This window comes from Lytechinus variegatus, chromosome 1 (genome assembly GCF_018143015.1).
Source record: "Lytechinus variegatus isolate NC3 chromosome 1, Lvar_3.0, whole genome shotgun sequence".
NCBI classification, from domain to species: Eukaryota; Metazoa; Echinodermata; class Echinoidea; order Temnopleuroida; family Toxopneustidae; genus Lytechinus; species Lytechinus variegatus.
The window spans coordinates 69,374,332-69,402,226 of NC_054740.1; the positions used below are offsets into that span (position 1 = coordinate 69,374,332).

At 35.9% G+C, this 27,895-nt stretch overlaps 1 protein-coding gene across 1 annotated transcript in view; it reads right to left on the reverse strand.

The window, feature by feature from the left end:
* The window catches only part of LOC121431712, a 171,096-nt gene extending 143,461 nt beyond the window's left edge, over positions 1-27,635 (reverse strand). Inside the window, exons 1-18 of the mRNA XM_041629374.1 lie at positions 27,527-27,635; positions 25,517-27,016; positions 21,109-21,273; positions 19,121-19,371; positions 18,515-18,698; positions 16,386-16,483; positions 14,690-14,756; positions 13,915-14,093; positions 13,359-13,581; positions 12,738-12,865; positions 10,711-10,942; positions 10,264-10,344; positions 9,612-9,763; positions 8,979-9,140; positions 6,997-7,205; positions 6,309-6,488; positions 5,334-5,737; positions 4,513-4,775 (exon numbers count right to left, since the gene is read on the reverse strand). Of these exons, the coding sequence (XP_041485308.1) occupies positions 4,513-4,775; positions 5,334-5,737; positions 6,309-6,488; positions 6,997-7,205; positions 8,979-9,140; positions 9,612-9,763; positions 10,264-10,344; positions 10,711-10,942; positions 12,738-12,865; positions 13,359-13,581; positions 13,915-14,093; positions 14,690-14,756; positions 16,386-16,483; positions 18,515-18,698; positions 19,121-19,371; positions 21,109-21,273; positions 25,517-27,016; positions 27,527-27,617 (4,569 nt within the window). The 5' untranslated portion in view covers positions 27,618-27,635. The remainder of the gene's footprint in view (positions 1-4,512; positions 4,776-5,333; positions 5,738-6,308; positions 6,489-6,996; positions 7,206-8,978; positions 9,141-9,611; positions 9,764-10,263; positions 10,345-10,710; positions 10,943-12,737; positions 12,866-13,358; positions 13,582-13,914; positions 14,094-14,689; positions 14,757-16,385; positions 16,484-18,514; positions 18,699-19,120; positions 19,372-21,108; positions 21,274-25,516; positions 27,017-27,526) is intronic.
* Positions 27,636-27,895: the final 260 nt, after the last annotated feature.

Genomic DNA, 27,895 nt, shown 5'->3' on the forward strand with positions numbered 1-27,895 from the left:
GTAATGGGATACATATACATAAGCTCCTGTTTATTGACCTTTTAAAAACCCAGCAATGTTTGGAAGCAAAAGGTGATCCAAGTGTTACTTGTTAACGCATTTGTGGTATGGATATGAACATCACGAGTACATGTATTATGGGCAAATCATAAGATCAAATGATCAAAATGCTGCATTCTACATGAAAGTAGTAAACTAATTGAGAAGTTTGGATTCCATCTGATTCCAATATGTCAGGTGGCATTGTTGCTTTAATTGGTATAATTATCTTCACATACAATAGTCTGGTCAGTTAGCGAAATTATGTGGACACGGTGGACAAAAGCATGATTTTTTCTCCAGACCTTTATTTATGTATAAGAATTAAGAATGGGGTATGCTCCAAAAAATCTGGCTGCAGGAACAGTGAAAAAATGGGTGAAAATGTCAGAATTTATGAGTTCAGATTTGTCTGATATATAGACTAGCGCTAGTGCAAAACTCAATAGCAGTGCATTATTTTGCATTGGATTAGTTCTTGAATTCAGACCCATTTTGAACAGATCTTCTGTTTGTCCTTGCATCTCAATGCACTAAATATTTAAAGCAGATGCTAAACAAGCCGAAGGGTGACGGTGGAGGGGGTTGAATGTCGATGTGTATGTACATATTTTGGTCTTTGGAAGATTTGCAACACACATTTTTTGCATGTGTTGGAAATTGTGTTGCCATGGTAACAGTGTATTGCAAAAATAAGGTAAAAATCTTGCAGTTAGAACCACTTCCTCTGTTTTTAAACGATTCTCATGAAATTTGGCACACACATTGTTCTTGAGGTGAAGATGTCTAAGACACACTTTTGTGTGTCTTTCAGAAATCTTGTTGCCATGGTAACAACATATTATATGGTCAAAATTGAGAAAAAACTTACAATTCAAACTGCTTCATCAGTTTTCAATCAATTTTCATGAAATTTGGCACACACATTGGTATTGAAGTAAAGATCATGTACTAGGCACTTTTTATGTGTGCTTCAGAAACTGTGTTGTCATGGTAACAAAATATCATGTGGCAAAATTTAGGTAAAAAACTTGCAATTTGAACTACTTCATCAGTTTTGAACCAATTCTCGTGAAATTTGGCTCACACATTGGCCTTGGGCTAAAGATTTGCAAGAACCTTTTTTTTTTGCATTTGTCAGAGAGTGCATTACCAGGGTAGCCACATATGATAGCCAGAAATGTAGGAAAACTTATTGTAGATCAAACTTCTCCCCCTGTTTTTAGTCAGTGCTTATAAAAATTGGAAGAAATATTCATCTTGGGGTAAAGATTCATATTAAATTCTAAATGTCTTCTCTGCATTAAAATGTGGGGGTATTAATCACCTTCATTAATATTTCAGGGTTTGGGGGAAGGGGCAGGATTAGTCCTTTAAATCTGACATCAAAGAAGGTTAAAGGCAGTGGCCATTAGAAACATAAAAATGATAAACACTCTTAAAAAACGCATCCCCTTAAGGGCATATAGACTGGAGGTACACTGGGTGAATATGAAACCTTCCGCTGAAGCAGGGGAGTTCCAACACTGGCAAGCAAAACAAAATGTGTACCCCTTCTACTTTCAACAGCTGATTTTCCAAACCTTAGTTCCACCTCTCCAAGATGTGCACCCCTCCCCATACCACTTTTAGTTCTACTTCCCCATGCTCAAACCAGTCTACACCTTTGTCCCTCAGGGGTCAATGCATTTTTAAAGCTAGACATTACTCTTTTTTTTTTTTTGGGGGGGGGGTCTTTAGAAAATGGCCTCATAAAAATTACAGTTAAAGGATTATGACTAGGAACTTAACCCCCTCCCCGAAAAAATAGGGGGCTGATATACTTTTTAGCAGAAAATGCCCCCCCCCCCACTCAAAGGTAAGAAGAGTCCTTTGCACTTCAGACCATTCATTTGAAGTTTAATGCATTCAGATTTGATAAAAAAATTGTTTACAGTACCCAATTAACCATTGTTTATTTATATTCTCCTACTCAGTCTTTTATTCATATTCATATTCCGTTCCTACTCTTTCTTTTTAACTTTCACATCACTCTTGATTTTGAGCTTCACCATGCCATCTCCTGTTTCCTGTCTCTCTCTAAGTATATTTTTCTGACATATTTTAAAGTGTACCTTTAATCATGCAACTAATTATAGAAATATAAATATATACAAAAATCTACTTGTTTTAGAAATTCACTTGCAATCCATGACTCAGTAACATACCATATCAAAAATATACCTATGTGCACAATAGATTTTAGCCTTATATTTTCTTTCATTTAATTTTTTCAGTATATTTCTGTGTCAGCCCCTGCTTCATGCTTCAAATTAAACATTGATTAATTGGACACCGGAAACATTTTTTTTTTCAAAGCAGAATGTTTGAGGCTTTAAATTAATATGCTGAAGTGTAAAGGATTCCCCCCCTTTTTTTTTTTTGGGGGGGGGATAAGTTCCTAGTCGTTATAATTTCCTTTTACTCTTTATGTGGCAATTTTCTAAAGCCCCCCCCCAATAAAAAAATGTAAGGTTTTTTTTTTTAAGAGTGTTTAAGTTCCTCATGGTCATGGCCTTTAACCTTCTATATTTTTATGTTGCCAGTTTTTAAGGACCTTCTCCGCCCCCCAAAAAAAGCCTATAAATATTATTGAAGGTGATTAATATATATATGACGTTATAAAGGGGAATCAAACCCAAATAAACACTTGTTTTTAGAGGAAAATGAAAAATCAGACAAGTTTATAGGTCAAAGTTTGAACAATATCGGACAAACCATAACAAAGTTGTGAACATATTAAAGTTATAAACATTGGTAATCACTATACCCATGAAGACTTCAAATTGACCGCATATGTGATGTCATAGTGATGTAAGAAGGCAAGGACCACTCTTCCATGTACTGGAATAATTAATTAGCTAAAAAAAAAATTTTCAAAAGTTTTACTTCAAATTATATCTTTCTTTCATGAGGACATAAAACATACTACCGGCTTTATATTACGGCCCCAATGGAATAGGGATTTAGGAGAAAACCAAAAATCCTGATAACTAGTGTTATGGGAACGTTGTCCTTGCGGCCTCACCCCTTGTCATAATTTACTTGAACCCAGTTGCCAATTTGAATTCTACATATACAAGTAGCCTTAGGGATCTTAATTTTATAGCATCCATAGCTTTATTTTGCTTGTCCGATTTCTTTAAAACTTTCACCATTCTTATTTTTCTCCTTTTCCATGCACACAACATTATGACCAATTAGGCTTGATTCCCTTTTAATACTGAATATGAATCTTTACCCAACATGAATATTTGTGTCAACTTCTATGAGCACAGGCTGAAAACTGAGAAGTAGACTGATCCACAATGAGTTTTCCCCATATTTCTGGCCAAATGTGGTTACCAAGGCAATGCACTCTCTGACAAAGGATCTTGCACATCTTTACCTCAAGGCCAATGTGTGAGCCATAATTATTTCACGAGAATTGGTTCAAAACAACAACAAAAAAAAAAACTGATGAAAAAAGTAGTTCAAATTGCAAGGTTTTTTTTTTCCCTAAATTTTGCCATATAATATATGTTGTTCCCATGGCAACACGATTTTGGAAACACACACAAAAAGTGCCTTGTACATCTTTACTTCAATACCAATGTGTGTGCCAAATTTCATGAAAATTGATTGAAAACTGATGAAACAGTTTGAATTGTAAGGTTTTTCCCCCAATTTTCACCAGATAATATGTTGTTGCCATGGCAACAAGATTTCTGAAAGACACACAAATATAAGTCTTGGACATCTTCACCTCAAGATCAATGTGTGTGCCAAATTTCATGAGAATTGGATGAAAACAGAGGAAGAAGTTCCAACTGCAAGATTTTTACCTTATTTTTGCAATGGTACACTGTTACCATGGCAACACAATTTCCAACACATGCAAAAAATGTGTCTTGCAAATCTTTCCCCCAAGACCAAAATATGTACATACACATCAACATTCAACCCCCTCCACCGTCACCCTTCAGCTTGTTTAGCATCTGCTTTAAATATTTGGTGCATTGAGATGCAAGGACAAACAGAAGATCTATTCAAAATGGGTCTGAATTCAAGAACTAATCCAATGCAAAATAATGCACTGCTATTGAGTTTTGCACTAGCGCTAGTCTATATATCAGACAAATCTGAACTCATAAATTCTGACATTTTCACCCATTTTTTCACTGTTCCTGCAGCCAGATTTTTTGGAGCATACCCCATTCTTAATTCTTATACATAAATAAAGGTCTGGAGAAAAAATCATGCTTTTGTCCACCGTGTCCACAAGTAGGGCATTTTTGACGCTAACAGACCAGACTACAAGTACATATACAAATACAGATGGCATGTAACTGTATAGCTGCTCAAGGCACTCCTATATTACCCAAGCTAAGCTTGTCTACTGATTCCGGTGCTTGTAATACAATCTGAGATAAAAAAGCTAAAGAGGGAATTTACCTGCATTAGTCTTGTGTGTACCTCAATAGACCCTCCACTCCCGCCTCCCCCAGCATTTCTCCATCCATCAGCTCCATTCACACTTATGGTTCCATCTATCTTTAAGGTGTCATTCACACGAAGCACCAAATGTCCTCCTCCGTCGCCGCCACCCGCGCCCCCTCCTCTACAACCCAAGTTGGAAGGCTCGTACACATGACCAAAGGCTGCACCTGTGATTGGTTGGTTTGAGCCACGCCCACCTCTACCTCCATGTCCAGCACCTAATTGATCAAATAAAAGAAAACATCCACTTCCGACAATCAAATACTGAAAAGTTTTGTCCTTAAGTAATTAACATGAAAGATTAATCAACCATAAATTCTTTTGGATGAATAAGTTTGTCGCAATTAATTGATCTGGATTAAGTGATAATGATTCTACTAATTTTAATACTTCTGAATCTACTACCCATATTCTGACTATCATACCTGTAAATGTGATAAAGAAATATGAATCCCTGACATACTGTAGCACATATAAAGCAAAATGAAAATAACCTTTAAAACCACTGGATATTAATCCAGTTTAATAATACATAACCCAGTAAATATATTCATAAAAATCCTAAAGGGGTCAACAGGACCATGTGTGGAGAATACGCTAATCAGTGTCCATAGATAAGTAGAAAGTACGAGGTTCGGAAAATTAGGGAGTGGTACTGTACTGTATTTAGTTTCATTAGGTCAACTGATTAAAATATTGATTCCCAACCCTGGGACTTGAGTACAACTCTAAGCCAATTAAAGCAACAATTTAACCTCTGTGGATCTGGCTATTACCTGATGCACCTCTGTTGACTACAACGGCTGGAAGACCATCACCTTCACTTGGATCACAGTCCAAACCATGGACATCACCAGTCAGATGACCTAGGTCATCTATTATAAGTTGATTAGCATTTATCACCATGGCAACCTCATGCACTCGACCGCCACCCTGAATATGAAGTTTGTCCACAGTAAGCTCAAAACTGCGATTGACCAAAGGGACATCCTCGGTCATGGTGACTTCACCACCATCTGCAATGGTCAGGGAGTCAAAGCGGTAATGGCCTGCCAGGCTGCCATGGGCAACGGCTAGAGAGGTTTCCAGGTCATCATCGAGGAGACTGGATGTTCCTGTTGTCGAGAGGAGCAGACGACAACCCTTACCCACTGTCATTGCATGGGCACTAATGGTTCCCCTGATTAATCAAAACGCACAAAAAAAGACAATTGTAAGCATGCAATTTACTTGATCAATGCTATTTGTCAAATGTCATAATTATATCCACATACGTGTACCTGCCAACAAGCTCTAACTTATGAAATGATTGTTACATAAAAGCTACCCAAAGAAGTAGGGGAATTACAAAATAAAGCACAGTTTTTAACACCAATGTTACTTCAAAATCAATGCTTACTAAATGAAAGATAATAACAGTTTAATTGAGACAGGTTTAGTTCCTGAATTTATATCCAAGCCAAAGACAATTGTGAAACTATTAAGCCTTCAAATTCTCTATGACTTAATAAGGTGGTGGTTATTTTTTTTCTCATTGCTAAGAAAGCATGAATATTTGTTAGCAAGTAACCTATCCTATTTGTGGGACCTGGTAATGAGGATAAATGCCTTTCCAAAGGGCATTAACACACAATGGGGGAACTGACATCATGTCACTGGAATCCCAAACCCCTGCTATACCAACTGTCCTATTACTCTATTGTACTCAACAAATACATGTATTATTGCAATCAAAGATCAAATTTAGATACCTCACAATGATGTCAATATTGTAACATGTGACTTCCGGTGGCAGCAGCAGGATACCCCCTTCGTAAACATGGATGTTAGCCTCAAGCTCTTCCCATTCTGGAACTGATATGATAAAGACTTGGCCTGGCCCAACATGCAGGAGTGATCGCTGGTCACTGACTAATCTTTTTGCTTGAAATCTGAATGAAAATGATACGATTTCAAGATAGTAAAAGTAGTGTAGTATTCCATGGTCTCTGTGAATGCACAAATACGCCCATGTGACAATGGACAAGGCACACAATTAATTTAATCCCAAATAATACTTCATGATGTGATGAAGAGCTACATGTATGTAGGATGCAAATGTAAGGGGCATTATTGTGATCAAAATAATGAAAATGAAATGATGAAGTGGGGCTCCATATTAACTGGGTGTGATAAGTGACATAATTTCATTAATCATTTTTTTTTGGGGGGGGATAGATAATAAGAAAGCTATCGGATGGTCTTATATCATGGAATATCATAGATGCAATACTTATCTACAGTTTGTTGCTATAACTAATGGAATATCTCTGGTGTCCCATTCTGAGTCCTCAAATATAATACTAATAACACAATCACTACGAACTTATCAAATACAGATAACAATGATTCAATCAACATACTTAAAAAATAAAGGGCAATATTTTTTTTAATACATACTGATGGATGCTTGGATCAAGAGCCATGTGAGAACTGCCAATCAGGGTGAGAGTATCGATGTCAAAGGTCATATTGGAGTCATGGTCGGAGAGCCATGTGCGAGAGGAATCTAACGAGACTAAGTCATAAGACGCGATGATCTCGGAAGGAGGGAGCTGGCCATTGTTGTTAATGTACAGAGTCTGGTTTTGTCTGCCAATGGATTGATCCTGAACAAAAAAAAAACAAACATGAAACTGGATCAAAAACTTAATTGATGTGCATACAGAGGTGTCTTACCAAACATTGGTTTGATTCATGCTACAACACTTGTAACCTTACATTACACAAATGAACACATGGGAAATAATGATAAAAATAAGTCCTTCTTTACCAATGATTACCACTCTAGCCATAAGCATATCTTCCATGAGGCCCTAAATAACATAAATATATTAACATATTTCTAGTAATAGATCTTCTCTACTCTAAAATGCCAGAAGACAAGATCATCCAATAAAAAAAAAAATTTTGCATGACTTGGCTGGAGATCAACAAACAACCTCTTCTTGATGAGGCGGGCACTCTACCATTGAGCCATCATTCCAAGGTAAAACAGTTTAAAAGTGCTTTAAAACTTTAATTATGGAGTAAATGACCAAACACAACCTGGGGAATAGTATATAAAGACATATATGTAAATAATATTATGTAGCAGAGTGTATGCTGGAATAAAGGATTCAAACAAATGTTTAGAATGCTTTGTACATTTCCTCGAGAAGTTTAAATTTCTCTAGGAAAAATGAGTCATGATTTTCATAAATGTTTAATTAAAGATGTATTGAACACGAGTTTCACACAATCAAAAACATTGGATGTCGAACATGAATGTATCAAATGTCATCATTTAGAGATGGTTCAGAAAAATATTGCTTCTAAATGAAAGGCTCCAAAATAAAGGTATATGAGCTGCTTCTTTCAGTAGAATCCTTGCTCTGCATAAAACCAATGGGAACAGAAGAATGCTGCGTGAAAAACGCCCATCAAAATTTCTAATAGCTTGTGGAATATGTCTTTGTTTGTTATTGAGCCTAAATAATTAAATCACGGTCAAACTTATCTAGTAAGGCCACCAAAGAGAAACAGAACAAAGTAGCCAATAACGGCAGATGGCCATTACAGACAGGTTATATAATACACCTCGCTTTAAAAAGGGAAACAATTTGGGTGGTCACTGGAGACAGGGGTAAACAATGGACAGGTGGCCAAAAGGACTCGTTTGACAGTATTTACTATGGTATTAAAGAAGTTGAAAAAAATTTGCCAATCATAATTGCTGGAATAATAATAAAGATGGTGGTGGGAGGAAATTTGTCGACTGCCAATAGATTATATATGAAATCACGTATTAGATTCTAAGTTGAAAAATATCAGAGCTAATAAAGTAAGACTATTCAATTTCAAATTACTGCACAATAATTTGCCTTTTAAAGAAAATCTTGTAAAACATTACATGCTCATTTTTTAACAAACCTGCATCATCTACTCACATTTTGTTAAAAAGTCACCAAGTAGCTGATTTTTGGAAAAGGTTCATAAATTGATGTAAGATTGGTTTCAAAAGGACACTTATTCAGAAGAAAACGTTACTGTAATTGGTTTTAACAACAGTGAATCCAAATTCAATTTGATTAACCAATCATTAGTTTATGCACAATATGCAGTTTACAAGGTATTATGTCATTTACCTACACACCAAAATTTTTAAAAATCCATTAAATATTTTTTGAGTTGTCACGAGGAAACCAACTTGCATATTTCACAAGCTGTGACCTTTGACCTGCGGACTCTGAATTCAAACTTAGCCTGTATTTTGGTGTCATCTACCTGCACACAATTTTTTTTTTAATCCATTAAATATCTTTAATGGAGGCCGGACGGACAGGGGCAATGTTTTTAATGCCCCCTCTGGATTTCGTCTGCGGGGGCATGAAAATATATACCTCTAGATACACAGTTCCAGCACCGCCACTTCTTTGATTACTTGCTGATCCACCGTATGCCTGGAACTCCCCAAACCACCAATCAAGGGCCTTGTAGTAGACAGCTAAACGTCCTCCACCACCGCCTCCTAAGGAAGAACTCCAACCTTGCCCACCATTAACCTGAAAGCAAATTAATCATCAATATTTTGATCACTCTCATCATTAGCATATGATCATCCCCATTATCAACATTCGATTATCCTTATCATCAACATAAGATCACTATCATCATCAACATTTGATTATACTAATTATCAAATTTTTATTATCTATATAATGAACATTTCGATCAACCTTATCATCAACATTTTAATCATTATCAACATTTTGATCATCCTTACCATAAACATACATGTATGATTTTCCTTATCATCAGCAATAGTTTGATTGCTATCATCGTTACAATAATAATCATCATCTTCATCACTTGTCATCCATGACAAGCATTCATCATCATCACTATCACCATCACAAACACTACAATCACCATCATTCACCATCATGTTTGAAGTGATGGGAGACATAAAAACTGAAATCATACAGATCCCCATTACAAATTGAAAATCTACTCGCAATAACAAGACTAGTTACCATAATGATGCCTGAGCCTTTCAGTTCTTGAGTTGTAATCCAAATAGATCCACCACTACATCCAGGTCCTCCTGCAGCTTCATTGCCATCAGCACGTAAAGTTCCTTCCACCTCTAATACTGTCTCAACTATGAAACGAAGCACTCCACCTCCTTGAAAGATAAATAAAAGTTGTGGGGAAGATGGAAATAATCATTGTGAGCTGCCTCAATCTAATTCTTTGCATATCTAGACAAGATATTACAAATTAATTCAAAGAGCAAATTATTGTCATGATTGTGATGCTTCAAATACCCTCAAACTAAGAAAAATATAACAAATACCAGCTGAAAGTGTTAGGTAGACAATTTGGGTAAAATGCATGTGACCTTTGGAAGATTTATTCCATTTGTTATCATTGCAGTGGGGTTTGGATTTTTTTGGGGGGGGAGGGGGGGTCAAATAAATTCAGTAGAATATCTTTTGTTGATTTCAGGCAGGCATTCCAAGGGATCTCTTGGACAAACATCAAAGTGAATATTACACACATCACAGATGAACATAAATTTTGAAAGATTGCTACGCCACCCTCAAGAAAACAAACCTTACAATATCCTCTCTAAAGGTGACTTTTATCATAAAATCTCAAATTTGGTTTGTTCCCCATCATTACCTGCTCCATTACTACCACCCGTTCCACTTCCAAAGTCTGCAGGTTCTCTCACTGATCCATATGTGACTCCAACATGAGCTTCTGCATGGGAGACAAATTATCAAAAATACATTTGGATTCTATTTACTAGCTTCTACCTAAAATTATTTATATGACAGCACTTACACATATCATACTTGAAATGAGATCACAGTTATTTTGGATTGAACAACAAAGCATAGCATTTTCCAGTATTTGCTTTGAGTGAGAAATTTCAAATAATGAAATGAAAAAAGAAAAGAAAAATAAGTTTTCAAACTTTATAGCACTAATGTTACAATGTAGTATCATCAGAATGACAATCAAATCAAAATCAAGAATAACTGAATGAACAAATAAATGTTTTAAAAATCGAGGTTTATTCTTATCATGTTGATATTGATGTACTTCATCTTTCAGGATACAGACCTTGACCCGACCCTCTGCCTCCTATTCCTCCATGTCCCGCCCCACTTGTATCATCACCATGGTAACCAGGACCATCTATCAAGCCTTGTCCATTTGCAGTCACGATGCCCTGGGAATCCACAACCAGTGAGTAGGTGTCCAAGGTCAATGCCCTTGCAGTCAATATACCTCCACCTTCGATGGTAACAGTTCCGGTCTTGCATGCATGGCACTCACCCTCAAAAGGCCATACCTGTTTAGAGGGAGGGCAGTCAAAGTGGTGCCCAATATATTCTTTAATGAGCAATTTTTTTCAATATACAGGATATAAAGCCAATCTATGACATGATTTGAAGGGCCATATACACCTATGCATCTCCCAGAATAGCTTTCCCACATTCCCCACTGTCTAACTATGATGGTGAAGTGCATATCTGGAAAATTTACAAGGGGGCTTGGGGCAATTTAGCCCCTGCAATCCTTAAAAAGACCCTAGCGTGGAAACTCAAAAAGAACCCTGGAAAATCTCCATTCATTGCATTGCATTGTTAAAGTTTATCCAGCGTTGTTCATTTAGGCGCTAGATTATGAAAAGTAGCCCCTAAAAATAAAATAGTTTTTTTTTTCCTAATATACATGTACATGTTGGAATATACAAGATTTACTTTGACTTATTGCTGACATGTATTCTTACATTTTGAGAAGAAATACATTTTTCGATGTGTGAAAAAAAGATATTTATTCATTTTTTGTTGATGGACCTGGACCTGAAAAAAGGGTCCAGGGTCCTGTAATTGCATAAAAATAACTAACATAGTAAATTTGCCATGCAATTCATGGTAATGATGCTCACCTTATTAGCCAATCAAAATCCTTGATTCCATGAAAGATACCATTGGGAAGGCAAAGCACACAAATAATGAATGTTCATGAGTGCAAAGGACAGAATACTTCATGAGGCGAAAGATGAAATGATCCATTCAATGAGGCGTGACCGAGTTGAATGGATCATTCATTTATTCTTTTTCACCAAAAGAAGTATTCTGTCCATTGCACAAATGGAGAGAACATTCATTATTTGGTGTACATGACACCTAAAAATTGATTCTTTTTCCATACAAAATTTATGAATTTCGATGCAAAATTATAGTCATGCAGTGCAAGCTCGGTCTGCTGATTATCGCGTACATGTACGCTTCAAACACAAGTTGTTTTTTGGTGCCTTCTGTCTCAGTGCGTGCGTGCAATGGACAAAATCGTATGGATCCTAAATCGCACGGTTGATGACGTCATTGTAAAATAGGCTGAAGGATCGATATCAAACAACCAATCAAATGACAAGGATCTATATAGGTGTCATATAATAGATTTTATGCAATGGGGCCCTGATGTCATTACCATATCGAGAAAATTAAATCTAAGGATTGAAATAAATTTATGGAGATGAAAAAAATCAAGTTTTTAGTTTTACACTTCCTTATTCATCATCATAATTATCATTATAGGTCCATTTATGCAGTGCAGTAGACTGATATATCTACTGTTTTGAAGATTTTTTTTTTACATTTTCTTTGTCCTTCTCCTACACATACCGCAGAGTCAGTCAAAGTTTCGGCAGAGCATATCACTGACAAAAATAGACCCACTTATCAATCTAATAGTGCAGTTGCTATGTTCATATATCCTCATGTGCTCAATATTCTTTTTTCAATCTAATGCATCTCTAGGCCTATCTATTAATTATTTATTTGGCCTCTTTTTGCATTCCCTGTTTTTCATGAAATCGTGCAATATTTTGTGTAAGAGTATTTATATATTTGATTTTTGTCTTGGAAGCAGCATGTGTGGGGGTATATGCCTTCAGGTAACAGTGCTAAATTTTGCTTTTGTGCCCCCCTGACCAACATGCCGTTCCCACATTTCTTTGCAAGTTCATGTATTGTAATTGTTTTTTATCTCACCAACACATCTGGTGCAATGTGTATGTACTTTACAACAATAACAATAATACTTCTAATAATAATATACATGTAAGGTATTAATATTACCTTGATATTCCATGCATCCTGGGTCATATTGTAGAGACTGTCGACTTTGAAAACACCTCCATCTTGAACTGTGAGGGCAGCAAATTCTAGCTCACGGTGGCTTGGAACAGCCATACGAAGTTGACAACCTGATAGATAAGAGAACAAATTTAGAAAAAATATTCATCCTTTCTATCCAAGAATGTCTAAAGCTTTAATAAGTTTGCTCACGTAAACACAGTGTTGCTCGAATTCTGCTTTACTCTGTTCTTCTATGGCCTCAATAATCAGTTCTTCGTATGTTTGTGCTCTCTAGTTTTAGAATGATCCCCGATTACCGGGGTAATCATTTATCTTTAAAATGCTTTAGAGACATTGTTTTGATGAATTAAGTGCTATATGAAAGGAGAATATTATTATCATTATTAATAAGAAGGCTAGTAATTATGCCTATCCAGGCAGAGGGCAAATGATTTGAAGCAAGGGACCTGGAAATCAAGAGCAATGGCTTTCATTCTTTCTCTATCCCTCCACCTCTCCTCTTCTCCATCCTCCTCCTTGTCCCATTCTCTTCTTCCCTCTCTCTTTTCTCTTTTTCATTCTTAAAAGTTTCCACATTATTCCCTTTATCTCTACAAGTACCTGTTCCGACAAGGAGGTGTGCTTTTCTTCCTTCCAGAGTTCCCCAGATTGTTACCCCAGACTCTCGGAGATTGCTGACTGGGCATGCATACGGCCTGTTCACAGAGAGCGTGTTCCAGTCAAAAGGCTGTCGTACTTCCACAGTAGCCTCTGGGAGTGCAAGTGTAGCCTTCTCGTATATAACAGGGGCCCAGTTTACTTTTTGGTACTTGTATGCCCAAGTCTGAAACACATGCCATTGATTGGAATACGATCAATCATTTTATCCGTTCATGATAAACATGTTTTCTTTTTCAATAAAAGAATATGAATTCTTCAAAAATATTGACATACATTTAAAATATTTACAACAATGATTTTTGCTGTCAGATAGCTTTAAAAATAAGATGGGTGCACAAGTAAACATAAGTCCACATACATTGTAAGTTATGAATGACAAATAAAATTGTTTCTGTAGGTAACTAAGTATCAAAGTTTATTTGATTTTTCATTGTCAGCTAATATTGCTCCTTGTCAATATACACTTCATCCATAAAATAATCACTCATGAACTCACATCTGTGATGTTCAATGTCTGCGTTGGACCAACATGGATATGACCAGTATCATCTCCATAGATGTTGCCTGCATTGACGACCGTGTCATTTCCCATGAAAGCGAGATGAGCGCTTCCGTTGATGCGGATTGCTGTGAAATCATGCTGCATCCTACTATCATCTAGGAATGCGATACCACCTACACAACAAGAAAAAAAAAGACCAAAGGCCATATTCACATACATGCATAACTTGAAACTGAAGTCACAATCTCAGTTTGTGCTAAAATTATAAACAGTCAAAAATAAATCTTCTATATGAGTATTCCTATTTACCTCGGCTGTTCATTTAGCTTGAATGATGAATGAAAGTATACTGGTCACTTTTTGTCTTTCTAAATAATATTATTTATTTTCACATGGATATCACTAAGTATTTCCAGATTTCCTGTATAAAATGGTGAAGGAATTACAACTGCTCAAATAAATTTTATGATTATAATAAAATTCTACAACAGATTATCAAAGGGAAAATAAAAAAGTAAAAGGTGATATTGCATACATTTGGCATTTTGAAATTTTGAAATTCAAAGTCACTAGTCTCAATGTCTAAAAGAAAATAAACATAATATAAATTTATGTATACAGGCCCGGTCTTACAAAGAGTTAGGAAATCCAAATCAAACTCAAATCGCTGGATGTAAAACTCCTCAATCTCTTAACTACACAACATTAAATCAATCACAATTTGATGTGAATCTATTGCAACTATTTATAGAACAGGGCCCAGGTGTACCTGAGAGTGTAAACTGGTAGTAGCTTTCCTCTAATGCTCTGTCCATTGAGGATGAAGGGAAAGTAACCTGGTCAAGGAAGATAAAAAATATCATGATTCAAATAAACATGGAAATTGATAAAAAAAAAGGTTCAATACAATCAAACTTTTAGAGACTGCATCGATGAACCCTTACAAACAAAAACATCTTCATGTAATATGTGAATGAAAGAAGGGAGATGTGTAGTTGATTGGAATAATATGTTCTTACCCCACCCTGATGAAAGTTCAATGACCCAACAACATTATTGATTCCAGTTTACTTTTTTTTTTACAGATGAAATGAAATTCAATATGAAGATATCAGTTTAGTTCTTGATTAAGGATGCCAAAATAACTAAATGTGAAAACATCCCTCCAAAAGGATGCAGTGCTGATTCATAATTGTCATATAATACTTAATGGAAGGTTCAGGTTGGGGAAGTATCTCCTTGACAAACAGTTTTGTCAGGATTCTTTGTTTCCTTTTTTTTATTGTAGGAAAATGTTCCCTTCTACTTATGATGTTTTCGAAATACCCTACTGCAAAGCACTGTCTTATTATTAGGCAAACTTTAACCTAACCGGAAATGACGATAATGAATCAACTTCCGGAACTGATGGATTTAAGAAGCCCCAAAACAATGGAACATTCACGGTACATGTACAGTACTGTAAAGCATTCTGCACAAGTATTAGGCAACCTTCAACCCAACCGGAAATGACGATAATGAATCGACCCCCATAACTGATGGATTTAAGAAGCCCCAAAACAATGGAACATTCACGGTACATGTACAGTACTGTAAAGCATTCTGCACAAGTATTAGGCAACTTCAACCTAACCGGAAATGACGACAATGAATCGACCCCCATAACTGATGGATTTAAGAAGCCCCAAAACAATGGAACATTCACAGTACATGTACACTACTGTAAAGCATTCTGCACAAGTATTAGGCAACCTTCAACCCAACCGGAAATGACGATAATGAATCAACTTCCGGAACTGATGGATTTAAGAAGCCCCAAAACAATGGAACATTCACGGTACATGTACACTACTGTAAAGCATTCTGCACAAGTACATGAATTAGGCAACCTTCAACCTAACTGGAAATGAAGATAACCAATAAATTCAAGAAGCCCTAATACAAAGTAACATTCAAGGTACACTAGTGTGTCCATGTAGCATTAGCATTAGACTATACTACCTCAGCCTTGAATTTTAACCGGAAATGATGATAATACCTGAACTTCCATAACCGATAAATATTAGACACCCAAGTACAATGGAAATTTCAATGAAAACATTAAATTGATATATGGTCATGAGTAGTGGCAAAATGAGTCAAAGAGAGTGAGAGTGAAAAACATGGGGTGTGAGCAAGATTCCTAAAAAGTTGTGATAAAGTAAAACGGGCGAGTTAAAATGAAAGTCTAATTTTTGGAACAGATCTGACCAAAATACTCCGGAAATAATACTGTATTGCACCCTTTTCCTGCCCCATTTTTTACTCTCCCTACTTTTTGTTCCTGGTTTGCCCCGTCAAAATGCCAGTGGTAATGAGAGTTTAACAATCTAATGAGACTGGTTTTAACCAGTTTCATATTAAATCAATATTGGCACATTGAAACATTTCCCCTCCTATCACCATGCAGCCCTGGTGAGTCTTACCTGGGGCATCCTACATTTGTTATCCACTCGTAGTAACTTTGTCTCTAAAGCTTCTATGTAAATCAGTCCTGGTCCTCCTACATTCCTGCCTAGTCCACCTTTATCACAATAGACATAAAATTACCAATACTGGATTAAGACAGTGGCACAATTGAAACCACATTCTAATTCTGAGAAACAATTAAAAAAAAATAAAACTGATTCCTACAAATTCAGTTCAGTGTATAATTTATCATATCACAGACTCAGTTGAATTGCATGACAATTTACAACTTACAAGTTCAAAACAACATAACATTTTACATCAAAATGGCAAAGTATGATACAGTATTAACATTAATTTTGTGTCTCGCCCACTTATGAAAATAACCAGAAATATTGTAATTTGCGAGGGCACGCAACAGAATTGTATTAAAACTTCATTGTGAAATGACTGGGATGGAAAAAAACTTGTCATAAGAGCCTTGCACGTAAACTTTAATGTTGACCTGAAATGACCTTTGACCTTACCATGTGACCTCCGACTGCAGCATAACATGCAGGTCCCCTAAGTACATCTACCATCCAAGTTTGGTTGAAAAGCGACTTACGGTTGCGGAGTTAGGTGTCTTAAGAGAGTCTTGCATGTAAACTTTAACGTTGACCTGAAAATGACCTTTGACCTTACCATGTGACCTCTGTCTGCAGCATAACATGCAGGTCCTCCAAGTCCATCTATCATCCAAGTTTGGCTGAAAAGTGATTTAGGTTGCGGAGTTTAGGTGTCATAAGCGAGTCTTGCATGTTAACTTTAACGTTGACCTGAAAATGACCTTTGACCTTACCATGTGACCTCCGACAGCATTATAACATGCAGGTCCCCCAAGTCCATCTACCATCCAAGTTTGGTTGAACAGCCACTTACGATTGTGGAGTTATGTGTCATTAGATTTGTGACAGACAGATGACATTTGGATCCCTAAGTCTCGCCTTCACCTCTGGTGGGCGAGACAAAAATGATGCAATGTTCATAATTTTGATATCATTAAATCTAAGACTTATAAATTTTCACAGTCCAGCAATCATGAGTGTAAAAAAATACGTCATAAATAATGCAATGGCTTCTCACAATATACAATGGTACTACAAAATGACAATCACTGGATATATAATTTTCAAAAATTTAAAGCAATACTGATTCCTCTTAATTGAAATGTTACATAAAGTAAGTTAAGTAATGATTTCTCATCATTATCGTAATGAACTCTGTACAATATATTCCTCATTCTATTTCCAATAGTAAATACCGATATAATGTTTGATGTTGTTTGAAGGTTTGCATGGTGGCATGTACAATTGCTGATGTGGTTTACAGTACACCATATGGAGTGTTATAGAAACAGTGGATAGAAGAGAAGAAATGGATAGGCGAGAAAGTAGAGATTTGAGAGTAGAGTATTTTTTCTTGAAAGTAGTCCTGAAAAGGACTGTAAACCAGAAGGATGAGTGAGAACGGCTTGAGCTTCAGGAGTGACTGTCCGTCTTCAGGAGTGACAGGTTGACTGTCCGAAACGTCGAGTCTCTCTACTTCTCATCATCTCTACTCGCCGACTCAAGCCAGCATCTCCTCATCAGCTCTACTACTCAAGCTGTTCTCACTCATCAATTCCTTCTGGTTTACAGTCCTTTTCAGGACTACTTTAAAAAAAGAATACTCTACTCTCAAATCTCCACTTTCTCGCCTATCCATTTCTTCTCTTGTTCTATCCACTGTTTCTATAACACTCCACATGGTGTACCGTAAACCACATCAGCAATCGAGATAATGTTTGTTAATATCTCTGTGCATTTTGAAATAAATGCACGCACATAGATTCAAAATCTTGAAAGCATTCTAAATAAAACAAATATCAGTTGGGTCGTCTACAGTTAACAAACAATAATAAAAGTTATCAATGGATATTTCTATCATGCTTGTTTACCTGTGTTTGTGTAGTTCACAAACACGTATCAAACAAAACAACATGCTCCTGTCATTTGGAAAACTGTTTCGAGCTTCAATACAATTCCATATTCACTTTGAGTCGTTCCTTCCTTTTTAGAGCATAAAATCAAAATACCTTATTAAAAAAAATTGTAGTTATTTTTACCTGCTGCACCAATATTCTCATCTTCAAATGTAAGAGATGAGCATTGGATGAGAACACGCCCTCCTGATCCTCCCCCTCCGTTCCCTTGGCCACTCCCACCATCCGCATAGACACGCCCAGTTCCTTGAAAGTGATCACATGACACCCAGACAGAGCCACCACTCCCTCCACCTGCATGGGATCCCTTATGATGCAAACAGCAATTAACACTTTTAATCAGATAGATTTTCATATTATCATTGTCACTTTTAGAAAAATGTAAATAGTACCAAGGGGGTCTCAGAAGACAAATATTAAACATGTTTTAAGTTTTATACTTTATGTTAAGTACCTATTATGATTAGAACAATACATAATTGAAATCATTTTTTTTTTATAAAGCACATGTTAAGCAAGCCAGGAACCTGCAGACTCATGTCAGTGTTAAATTTTCTTTCGTTCATTTTCTTTATTTTCAATCCTAATTTGTTAGTACATGTAAGTTATAATTTGTACCAATCATATAGTGCTTGGATACAAATGTTTCTGTGCACTTTAGCAAAGTTACCTTGATCAGGGGCTTTGATAAAACCCATGTACTACATGTATGTATTTGTATGCATTTACCTCTGCATTTTGACCATTAGCCAAGACCTGTCCATTGACAGTAACGGTACCCTGGACCACAGCATGTAGATAACCACCGCCCCGTCCTCCAGATTGTGTGGTAGTACCGCTTCCTCCTCCACTGCCCCTGATCCCGGGGGTGTAGATACTGCCATAGGGAACCTCGGCTAAGATACTATCGCCTTGTCCGTGTCCACCACGTCCACCATGGCTTGCCCCAGATGCTCCCGAGGAACTTGCAGTCCCAGCACCTATGCAAACAAAAATATTTTGGCAAGCAGAGTTATTAATATAATAAACAAGTGGAATGCCTCTGGCCGTCTCACCTGCATCACGCGATTCAACATAGCAGCAGTGCTGACTTTGAAAACTACTATAACTCCCACAAGATGTTCAGTGATACTTGGTTACTCTTATTTCCACGTTTTATGAAATAGACCAATACACTTACAGAGATAGGATGGTAATTCAACAAATACCCCCAATGTGGCCAAAATTCATTGACCTCACATGAGCTTTGACCTTGATCATGTGACCTGAAACTTGCACAGGATATTCAGTGATACTTGATTACTCTTATGTCCAAGTTTCAAAAGTCAGATCGATAAAATTGCAAAGTTATGATGGTAATTCAACAGATACCCCCATTATGGCCAAAGTTCATTGACCTTTGACCTTGGTCATGTGACCCAAAATGCGCACAGGATGTTCAATGATACTTGATTACTCTTATGTCCAAGTTTTATGAACTAGACCAACATACTTTCAAAGTTAATGATGGTAATTCAACAAATACCCCCAATTCGGCCAAAGTTCATTGACCCTAAATGACCTTTGACCTTGATCATGTGACCTGAAACTTGCACAGGATGTTTAGTGATACTTGATTACTATCATGTCCAAGTTTCATGAATCAGATCCAAAAACTTTTAAAGTTTTGATTGTAATTCAACAGATACCCCCAAATCGGCCAGAGTTCATTGACCCTAAATGACATTTGACCTTGGTCATGTTACTTGAAACTCATGCAGGGTGTTTGGTGATACTTGAATAACCTTATGTCCAAGTTTAATGAACTAGGTCCATATATTTTCTAAGTTATGATGACATTTCAAAAACTTAACCTCAGGTTAAGATTTTGATGTTGACTCTCCCAACATGGTGTAAGTTCATTGACCCCAAATGACCTTTGACCTTGGTCATGTGACATGAAACTCTAATAGGATGTTTAGTAATACTTGATTGACCTTATGGCCAAGTTTTATGAACTAGGTCCATATACTTTCTAAGTTATGATGTCATTTCAAAAACTTAACCTTAGGTTAAGATTTGATGTCGATGCCGCCGCCGTCGGAAAAGCGGCGCCTGTAGTCTCACTCTGCTATGCAGGTGAGACAAAAATCTGTATAGCGCTTGATACATGTACCACGTTTCTATGCATTACCCAAGCTTAGCATATTTACCCTGATTCGGTGCTCAGGCATTCGAGTAATCCCTTCCCCCTGGATAGCCATTTACAACACCTGGGTGCAAAGTGGCAAATGTACATAAATACTTGCAAAATGAATGGAGTGCTGCAGTGGGTGTTGGCTATATGGGAATGGCATAAAAACACATTATGATCAACAGAATATTGTTTATCATCTAGACATAAAAAAGAAAGAAATAAAGAAGTAGGAGAAGGAAGATGATTAGAGGAGGAAGGAGACATCATAGAACAACTAAAAATTATCAAATATGGCAAAAGATGACAAAAAGAGTAGTCATATTACAAGGTAATGAAAAAGAAGGAGGGGAAGGTGGATAAAAAGGTAGAGGATGAAGAAGAAGGAGGAGGATAAGATGAGGAGAAGAGGGCAATGACTAAAAGCAAAGAGAAGACAGTGGGAATAGAAATTAGAAAAAAAGAAAAAGTAGAAATATGATAAAGATAAAAAGGGACTAAGATGCAGAAGAGCGAAAATAACAAGAATGATGAGCAATCTTACCAGGTCCATTGTCAGAGAGATAGCCACCATCACTGACAGAAAGAACACCCAATGGACCTACTATGAAATCCTCTTCTACTGTTACATCCAGAGTTGATCCAAACAGCTCACCATTAACGGTAAGTAAACCAGTATCTATGATTGATGGCTCCAATGTAGAGTTCCCTATTCGGTGCAAGAAATAAAGAATACAGAATTCCAAATAAATGTATGCAAATCAATACAAGATCTTAAGATATAACAAACATACAAAAATTACACAATATAATTACAAAAATACAATTTGAAATTGAATGATTAAATATGAATAAGTAGAAATGAAAGAAAAGAAGAAATGAGTAAGTAAATGTTTTTTTTTTCACAGGCCAGCTAGGCTCGCAAAAGTAAAATTCAGTACTACTGCCCGGAGGTATGCGAGCCCTCATGGAAAAACCATTGAAAGAGTATTGCACATTCTGGTACATAGAATTACACATTAAAATTCAAATAAAACACATTCAACAAACATAATTGAACCTTAAGATAAGTGTTAACTCGACTTGGCCCATCTTTTCTTTCCTTTTTTTTTATTCTGCGTAACTCTGTTTTATCCCGCTAGTAATTAATGTTTAATAACATTTCCCCAAGATCACAGAATTTTTACAGGTAAAGTATTTTGAATAACTTTTTTTGAAAATTATCAATAAAAATTTATATTCCTTGTGTCTAATGGTTTTATGACATTGACTCCAAATGTTTTAATGGTAATACTTGCAAACATTTTCTTCAAAATATGTTCATGTTTCAACGATATACTTTAAAAGGCTTTCCAAGAAGGTCCAGTAGAAATTTGTCATACCTGGAAAAGTTGTACAAGGTACAAGGTTTTTTTTTGCTGATTCATATTCTAGATGGGTATTGAAGTAAATTCAGCTTGGTTACCACGTTGGCAACCTTGAGCAATTTTTTTAATTAGCCTAATTAACATAATCATCTAACTAGCATATTACGATATGTAATATGCTACTTCTCTTAAACCAGAAAGATTGAAGACATAAATAATATCATTTTTCTAAGAGGTCCTGTGACGAGGAATTGATCAATAGCAATAACTTAAATATCTAAGCTACGCAATTATCATATTCAGCCTAATTAGCATAATGAGCTAATTAACATAAGTGCAATATATACATATTTATGGATGTCTCTCCGGAAAATACCCAATACGTAGATAACACAACCCTTATGGTTTTCTATAGCGAGGAATTCATATATGACATAATTTTTCATATTTTAACCAATGTAATCGCTGCCATTAGCATAATTAGTATAATACACTAATTAACATATAATGTGTGTAATATATATCAAAATATACATTTCTTTGCCATTTCATATTGAGAATGCCTGAAAACATGAATAATACAGCTATCCTATGGTTTTCTACTGCCAGAAAATTCATTTATGAAATTATTTTTCCTTTTTTACTAATTAACTGTCGTAATTAGCATAGTTAGCATGACGCGCTAATTAACATATATGTGCAATATATATATTGCTTTATCATTCTATATTGAGAATGCATGAAAACATAAACAATACAGCTATCCTATAATATTCTATGGTGATGAATTCATTTATGACATTACTTTTCCTTTTTTACCAATGTACTTGTCGTAATTACATGTAGCATAATTAACATAATGCGATTACATATATGTGCAATATATATGTTTATATATTCCTCTCATTTTATACTGAGAATGCCTGAAAACAAATAATCTAGCTATCCTATAGTTTTCTATGACGAGGAATTCTTAGTGACATTACTTTTTTTCCTTTTAATCAATGTTATTGTTGTAATTAGAGTAATTAGCATAATGCGCTACTTAACATATACATGTATTTGCATTACATAAATTTCTATGTCGAGATACTCTCTACATCTTTTTTAATGTATTCTACGTTGGTGAATTTTATGACAGTAATTTTCCATTTTAACCAATGTCAATGGATTAATTAGAATGCACACTAATTAACATCTGTGTGCAATATACTAAGTACATGTATATATTCCTTTGTTACATTATATCGAGAGTGCCTGAAAACATGAAAAATACAGGTGTCCTTGCCTGCATAGCAGAGCGAGACTACACGTACATGTAGAGGCGCCACTTTTCTGACGGCAGCGGCGACTGCAGCATCGTCCACATTGAAATCTTATAAACCAAGGTTAAGGTTTTGCAATGTCATCATTACTTAGAAAGTATATGGACCTACATGTAGTTCATGAAACTGGGATATATAGTAATCAAGTATTACTGAACATTCTCCCTTAGTTTCAGGTCATATGACAAAGGTCAAAGGTCCTGCAGGGTCAACGAACTTTGATAATGTTGGGGATATTTGTGGAATTGTCATCATAACTTTAAAAAGTTTATGGATCTACATGTAGTTTATGAAAATTGGATATAAGTGCAACCATGTAGGCCCATCCCTGAATATCCTGTGCGCATGTCAGGACACATGAATAAGATCAGAGATCATGTAAGGTCAGTGAAGTTCTGCAATGTTAAGGGTATTTGTTAACTTGGCATCACAACTTAAAAAGTTTATGGATCTAGTTCATGAAGCATAAACATAAGGTTAATCTAGTATGGAGGATTGTTTTGCACACACGTTAGGTCATATGATAATGGTCAAATGACATTTTAGGTCAATGGACATCATATGAATATTTTCTTATGTGAATATTTATTCAATAGCCGTTTCCAAAGTCAATTCTACTATATCGAATCGCATAATGCAGGCGAGACTGCCAGTTGCGTTCCACTTTAATTAGCTCATTATGCTAATTAAGCTAACTACAACATTAACATTGTTAACAGCGAAATAAAATGTCATAAATCAATTTCTCGTCATTGAAAACTATGAAATAGCTGTATTATTAATGTTTTCGGGCATTCTTGATATAAAATGATAAAGGAATATATATTCATATAATTTTCTTGCTCTTTAATTAGCACATTATGATAATTACGCTAATTAAAACAATAAAATTTGTTAAACAGGGGAAATAATGTCAAAAAAGAATCCCTCATCAAAAACCATAGGATAGCTGTATTATTGTATGTTTTCAGGCTTTCTCAGTAAAAAATGACAAATGAATATATGTAAGTACTAGGAATATATATATTGCACATAAATGTTAATTAGCGCATTATGCTTATTACGATAATTAAAAAGGGAAAAATAATGTCATAAATTAATTCCTCGTCAGTCATAGAAAATCATGGGATAGTTGTTTTGGGGCATTCTCGATGTAAAACAACAAATATATAATATATGTTGCACAATCAATGTTAATTACCGGTAGTGAATTATGCTAATTATTCTAATTAAGACATTTTCATTGGTCAAAAGGGAAAATTACTGTCATAAATGAATTCCTGAACTTCAAAAACATTAGAAGAGCTGTATTATGTATGTTTTCAGGCTGTTGTAGTACTTTGACAAATAAATCTATATATATGTTAATTATGCTAATTACAGCGACTACATTTGGTTAAAATGGAAAAATTTCATAAATGAATTCTTCGCCATAGAAAACCATAATATAGCTGTATTATCCATGTTTTCGGGCATTCTCGATATGAAATGACAAAGAAATGTATATTTTAATATATATTACACACATATAAGTTAATTAGTGCGTTATGCTAATTACGCTAATTACAGCAATTACATTGGTTGAAATTGAAAAATAATATCATGAATGAAATCCTTGCTCTAGAAAACCATCTATGAGGATTGCATTACTTCGTATTGTGCATTTTCTGGATACAAATCCACAAAAATGTATATATTACACTTAAGTTAATTAGCTCATTATGCTAATTAGGTTGATTACGATAATTGCATAACTTAAATATTTAGATTATTGTTATGAATCGATTCCTCGTCACAGGACCCATTAGAAAATTGATTTTATTTATGATTTTAGTCTTTCTGGTATAAGAGAAGTAGCATTTGCTAATTAGATGATTATGCTAATTAGGCTAATTATACAAATTGCTCAAGGTTGCCAACGTGGCAACCAAGCTGAATTTACTTCAATACCCATCTAGAACACGAATCAACAAAAAAAAAATTGTACAGTGTACTTAACAACTTTTCCAGGTCTTGTACATGGCCTAAGAGACCGTCTACTGGACTAAGAAATGTTTTTAATTCAACAACTTGAGCATATTATTATTGCACAAACAAATCTTGATTATCATGAAACCAGATGTTTTGACAACTGGAAAATGTTTTCTTAAACTTACGCTAAAATTATTATATATTTCTAATGTTTTTGAGGTAGCTGGGTTTCTGAAAGATGTAGATAACTTATTACCTATATGATAGAAAAATATTTTAAAAACCTTACTTTGATCATCGATGAAAAAGTATCCATTATTATCCACAGTAAAAGAAGTGTATACTTCCGCATCAGCTCGTCCTATCACCCGTAAACTTCCATCAATAGAAATAGTATTCAATTCAACATACAGAGCATTGGATAGGTCCCCTTCTGCTGCACTGTTCACAGTTACTTGACTTTCATCAAAGGTTTGGAGATAGGAATCATTCCTTATCCCATGGATAGATAATCTATTCCTGCAATCAAGTCTTCCATAGATATTGGTCTCATGAAGTGGGTAATCTCCGTCAGAAGTGAACGTTAACGTGCCTCTTACTGTTAGCATCCTGATTCCTTCAGCACCAATGTTCAACCTGTCAGCATGGATGATTCCGTTAGGACCGACAAGAAGCTGTTGGACATATTCCAAGTTGTCATCATAAGGAGTTATAGAGAGAGGTGCAAGAATGTTTACCTCTCCGTAAATTGATACTATTTCTGTTTTCAGTGGTGTCAAGGTTGGGGTGAAAGTCACAGTACCTGTTGAGGACACTTCAAAGGTGTTGATCCCACGTCCAAAGTCAACTCGATCACCAGGATAGAGAGATCCATCGACATGAACATTGTGGCACTCAAGTATCGAGTCCACTGTACCATGCCAATGCACAATTCCAGCACTTCCGATAGAGAGAACAGTGCAATCAAAATGCAGGGGTCGAGAGGCAGTTAAGTTTCCTTCTACCGAAATCTCACGGAATGTGAAATCAGGAGACACTGGTTGAAACCAAAATATACCATTTATCCCTATAGTGATGTCATAGGCCAAACTAGGATATAAACTCAAAAGCCCAGCATTGGTAATTCCTATGACATTGAGTGCAGGGGTCTCAATGTAAGAAGGTACTTGGTAAGAGCCAGATTCTGCAGCCTTGCTGTCAAACGACACATCAGCTAATGTCACCTGATTAGCAATGATTCTAGAAGGGCATGCAAGCACCAGTCTAGAATTGGATTCCATGTGAAGATAACCATAATTAAGGTCGTTGATGTCCAACGAATATCCGCAAACATCCGTTTCATCAGAGGCACCAAGGAAGAAAGAAGCACCCCCTTTGATGTCCAGGCCAACAATATGCAATGCAGAATTGGATTCAATGCCAGATTGTGGGTACAACTCTAAAGTGGATTGACTACTATCTGGGTCTAGAGCATCAGCACCTACAATCAACTGGGTTGTGGCTTCAGTCAACAGCTCACCCCTCACAACAACATGGTGGGATACTCTGACTGATGCTGGTCTGATCCCTAGAAGGCGAAGTGTAGAACCAGGATTGGTTACTGTATCAACAGCCAAGAGTTCCTTTATGGATAGTTGGCCTCCGGATGGTAGATGCAGAGAGCTGGTCAACCTTCCAGATACACGATCAGCTATGACCCGTCCCGCTATGACCAAATTTGCACCTGCTTCAAGGATGATGCTAGTAACCACTGAGTCTGCTGTCAACTGTGGAAGCCATGCTGCTGCACCTGTGAATCAATGCACATGTCCAAAGCACATTGAACTAAGTCTTTTTGTTTTAATACCCAAGGTGTTCTTAGACGGACCTGTCCTCCTCGATGGTCAGTATTAAGAGTAGGTGTCCTACCATATCCAATATGCTTGTTAGTCTGAAGCGTCATATATACCCTTTTCATTATAAACAATTAAAATTGTAACTTTTGGGGTAATACAATGGTCATTGATGAATTTATTGAAAAACAGGAATGCTTCAAAAGGTAATTTCTATGGTTATTAGCATACCTTGAGGAATCAATGTTGTAACAAGAAAAATGTAATTGTTATCATTATACTGGTTATATAACAAAAGTGTCATTTAGGGTAAAAAGCAAGGAAGTGTTTGAATAGTTTTGGATTTAACCAGAATTTATCCAAATGACTATGGTTCTCTGCCTATATCACAGCATACTTAACTGCACAAAAGAATGTATCAAACCATGTACATGTGTAAATGCTTAAATTGGATGAATGTTACCTACCAGATTCACTCCACAGGATCTCAGTGCATTCTTCATTGTAGTACAGCTGTGTAAAACAAAGCAATTGGTTAATATGAGAGCAATATGACATTCAGTTATCTGCTTGTACTTTTTACAAAACCTGAAGAAATAATACATTATTGATATTGATAAACAAGTGGAATGCCTCTGGCCGTCTCACCTGCATCACGCAGTTCGATATAGCAGAAGTGCTGACTTTGAAAACTACTCTAACTCGCACAAGACGTTCAGTGATACATGGTTACTCTTATGTTCACTTTTTATGAACTAGACCAATAAACTTACAGAGATATGATGGTAATTCAACAAAAAAACCCAACATGGCCAAAGTTCATTGACCTTATATGA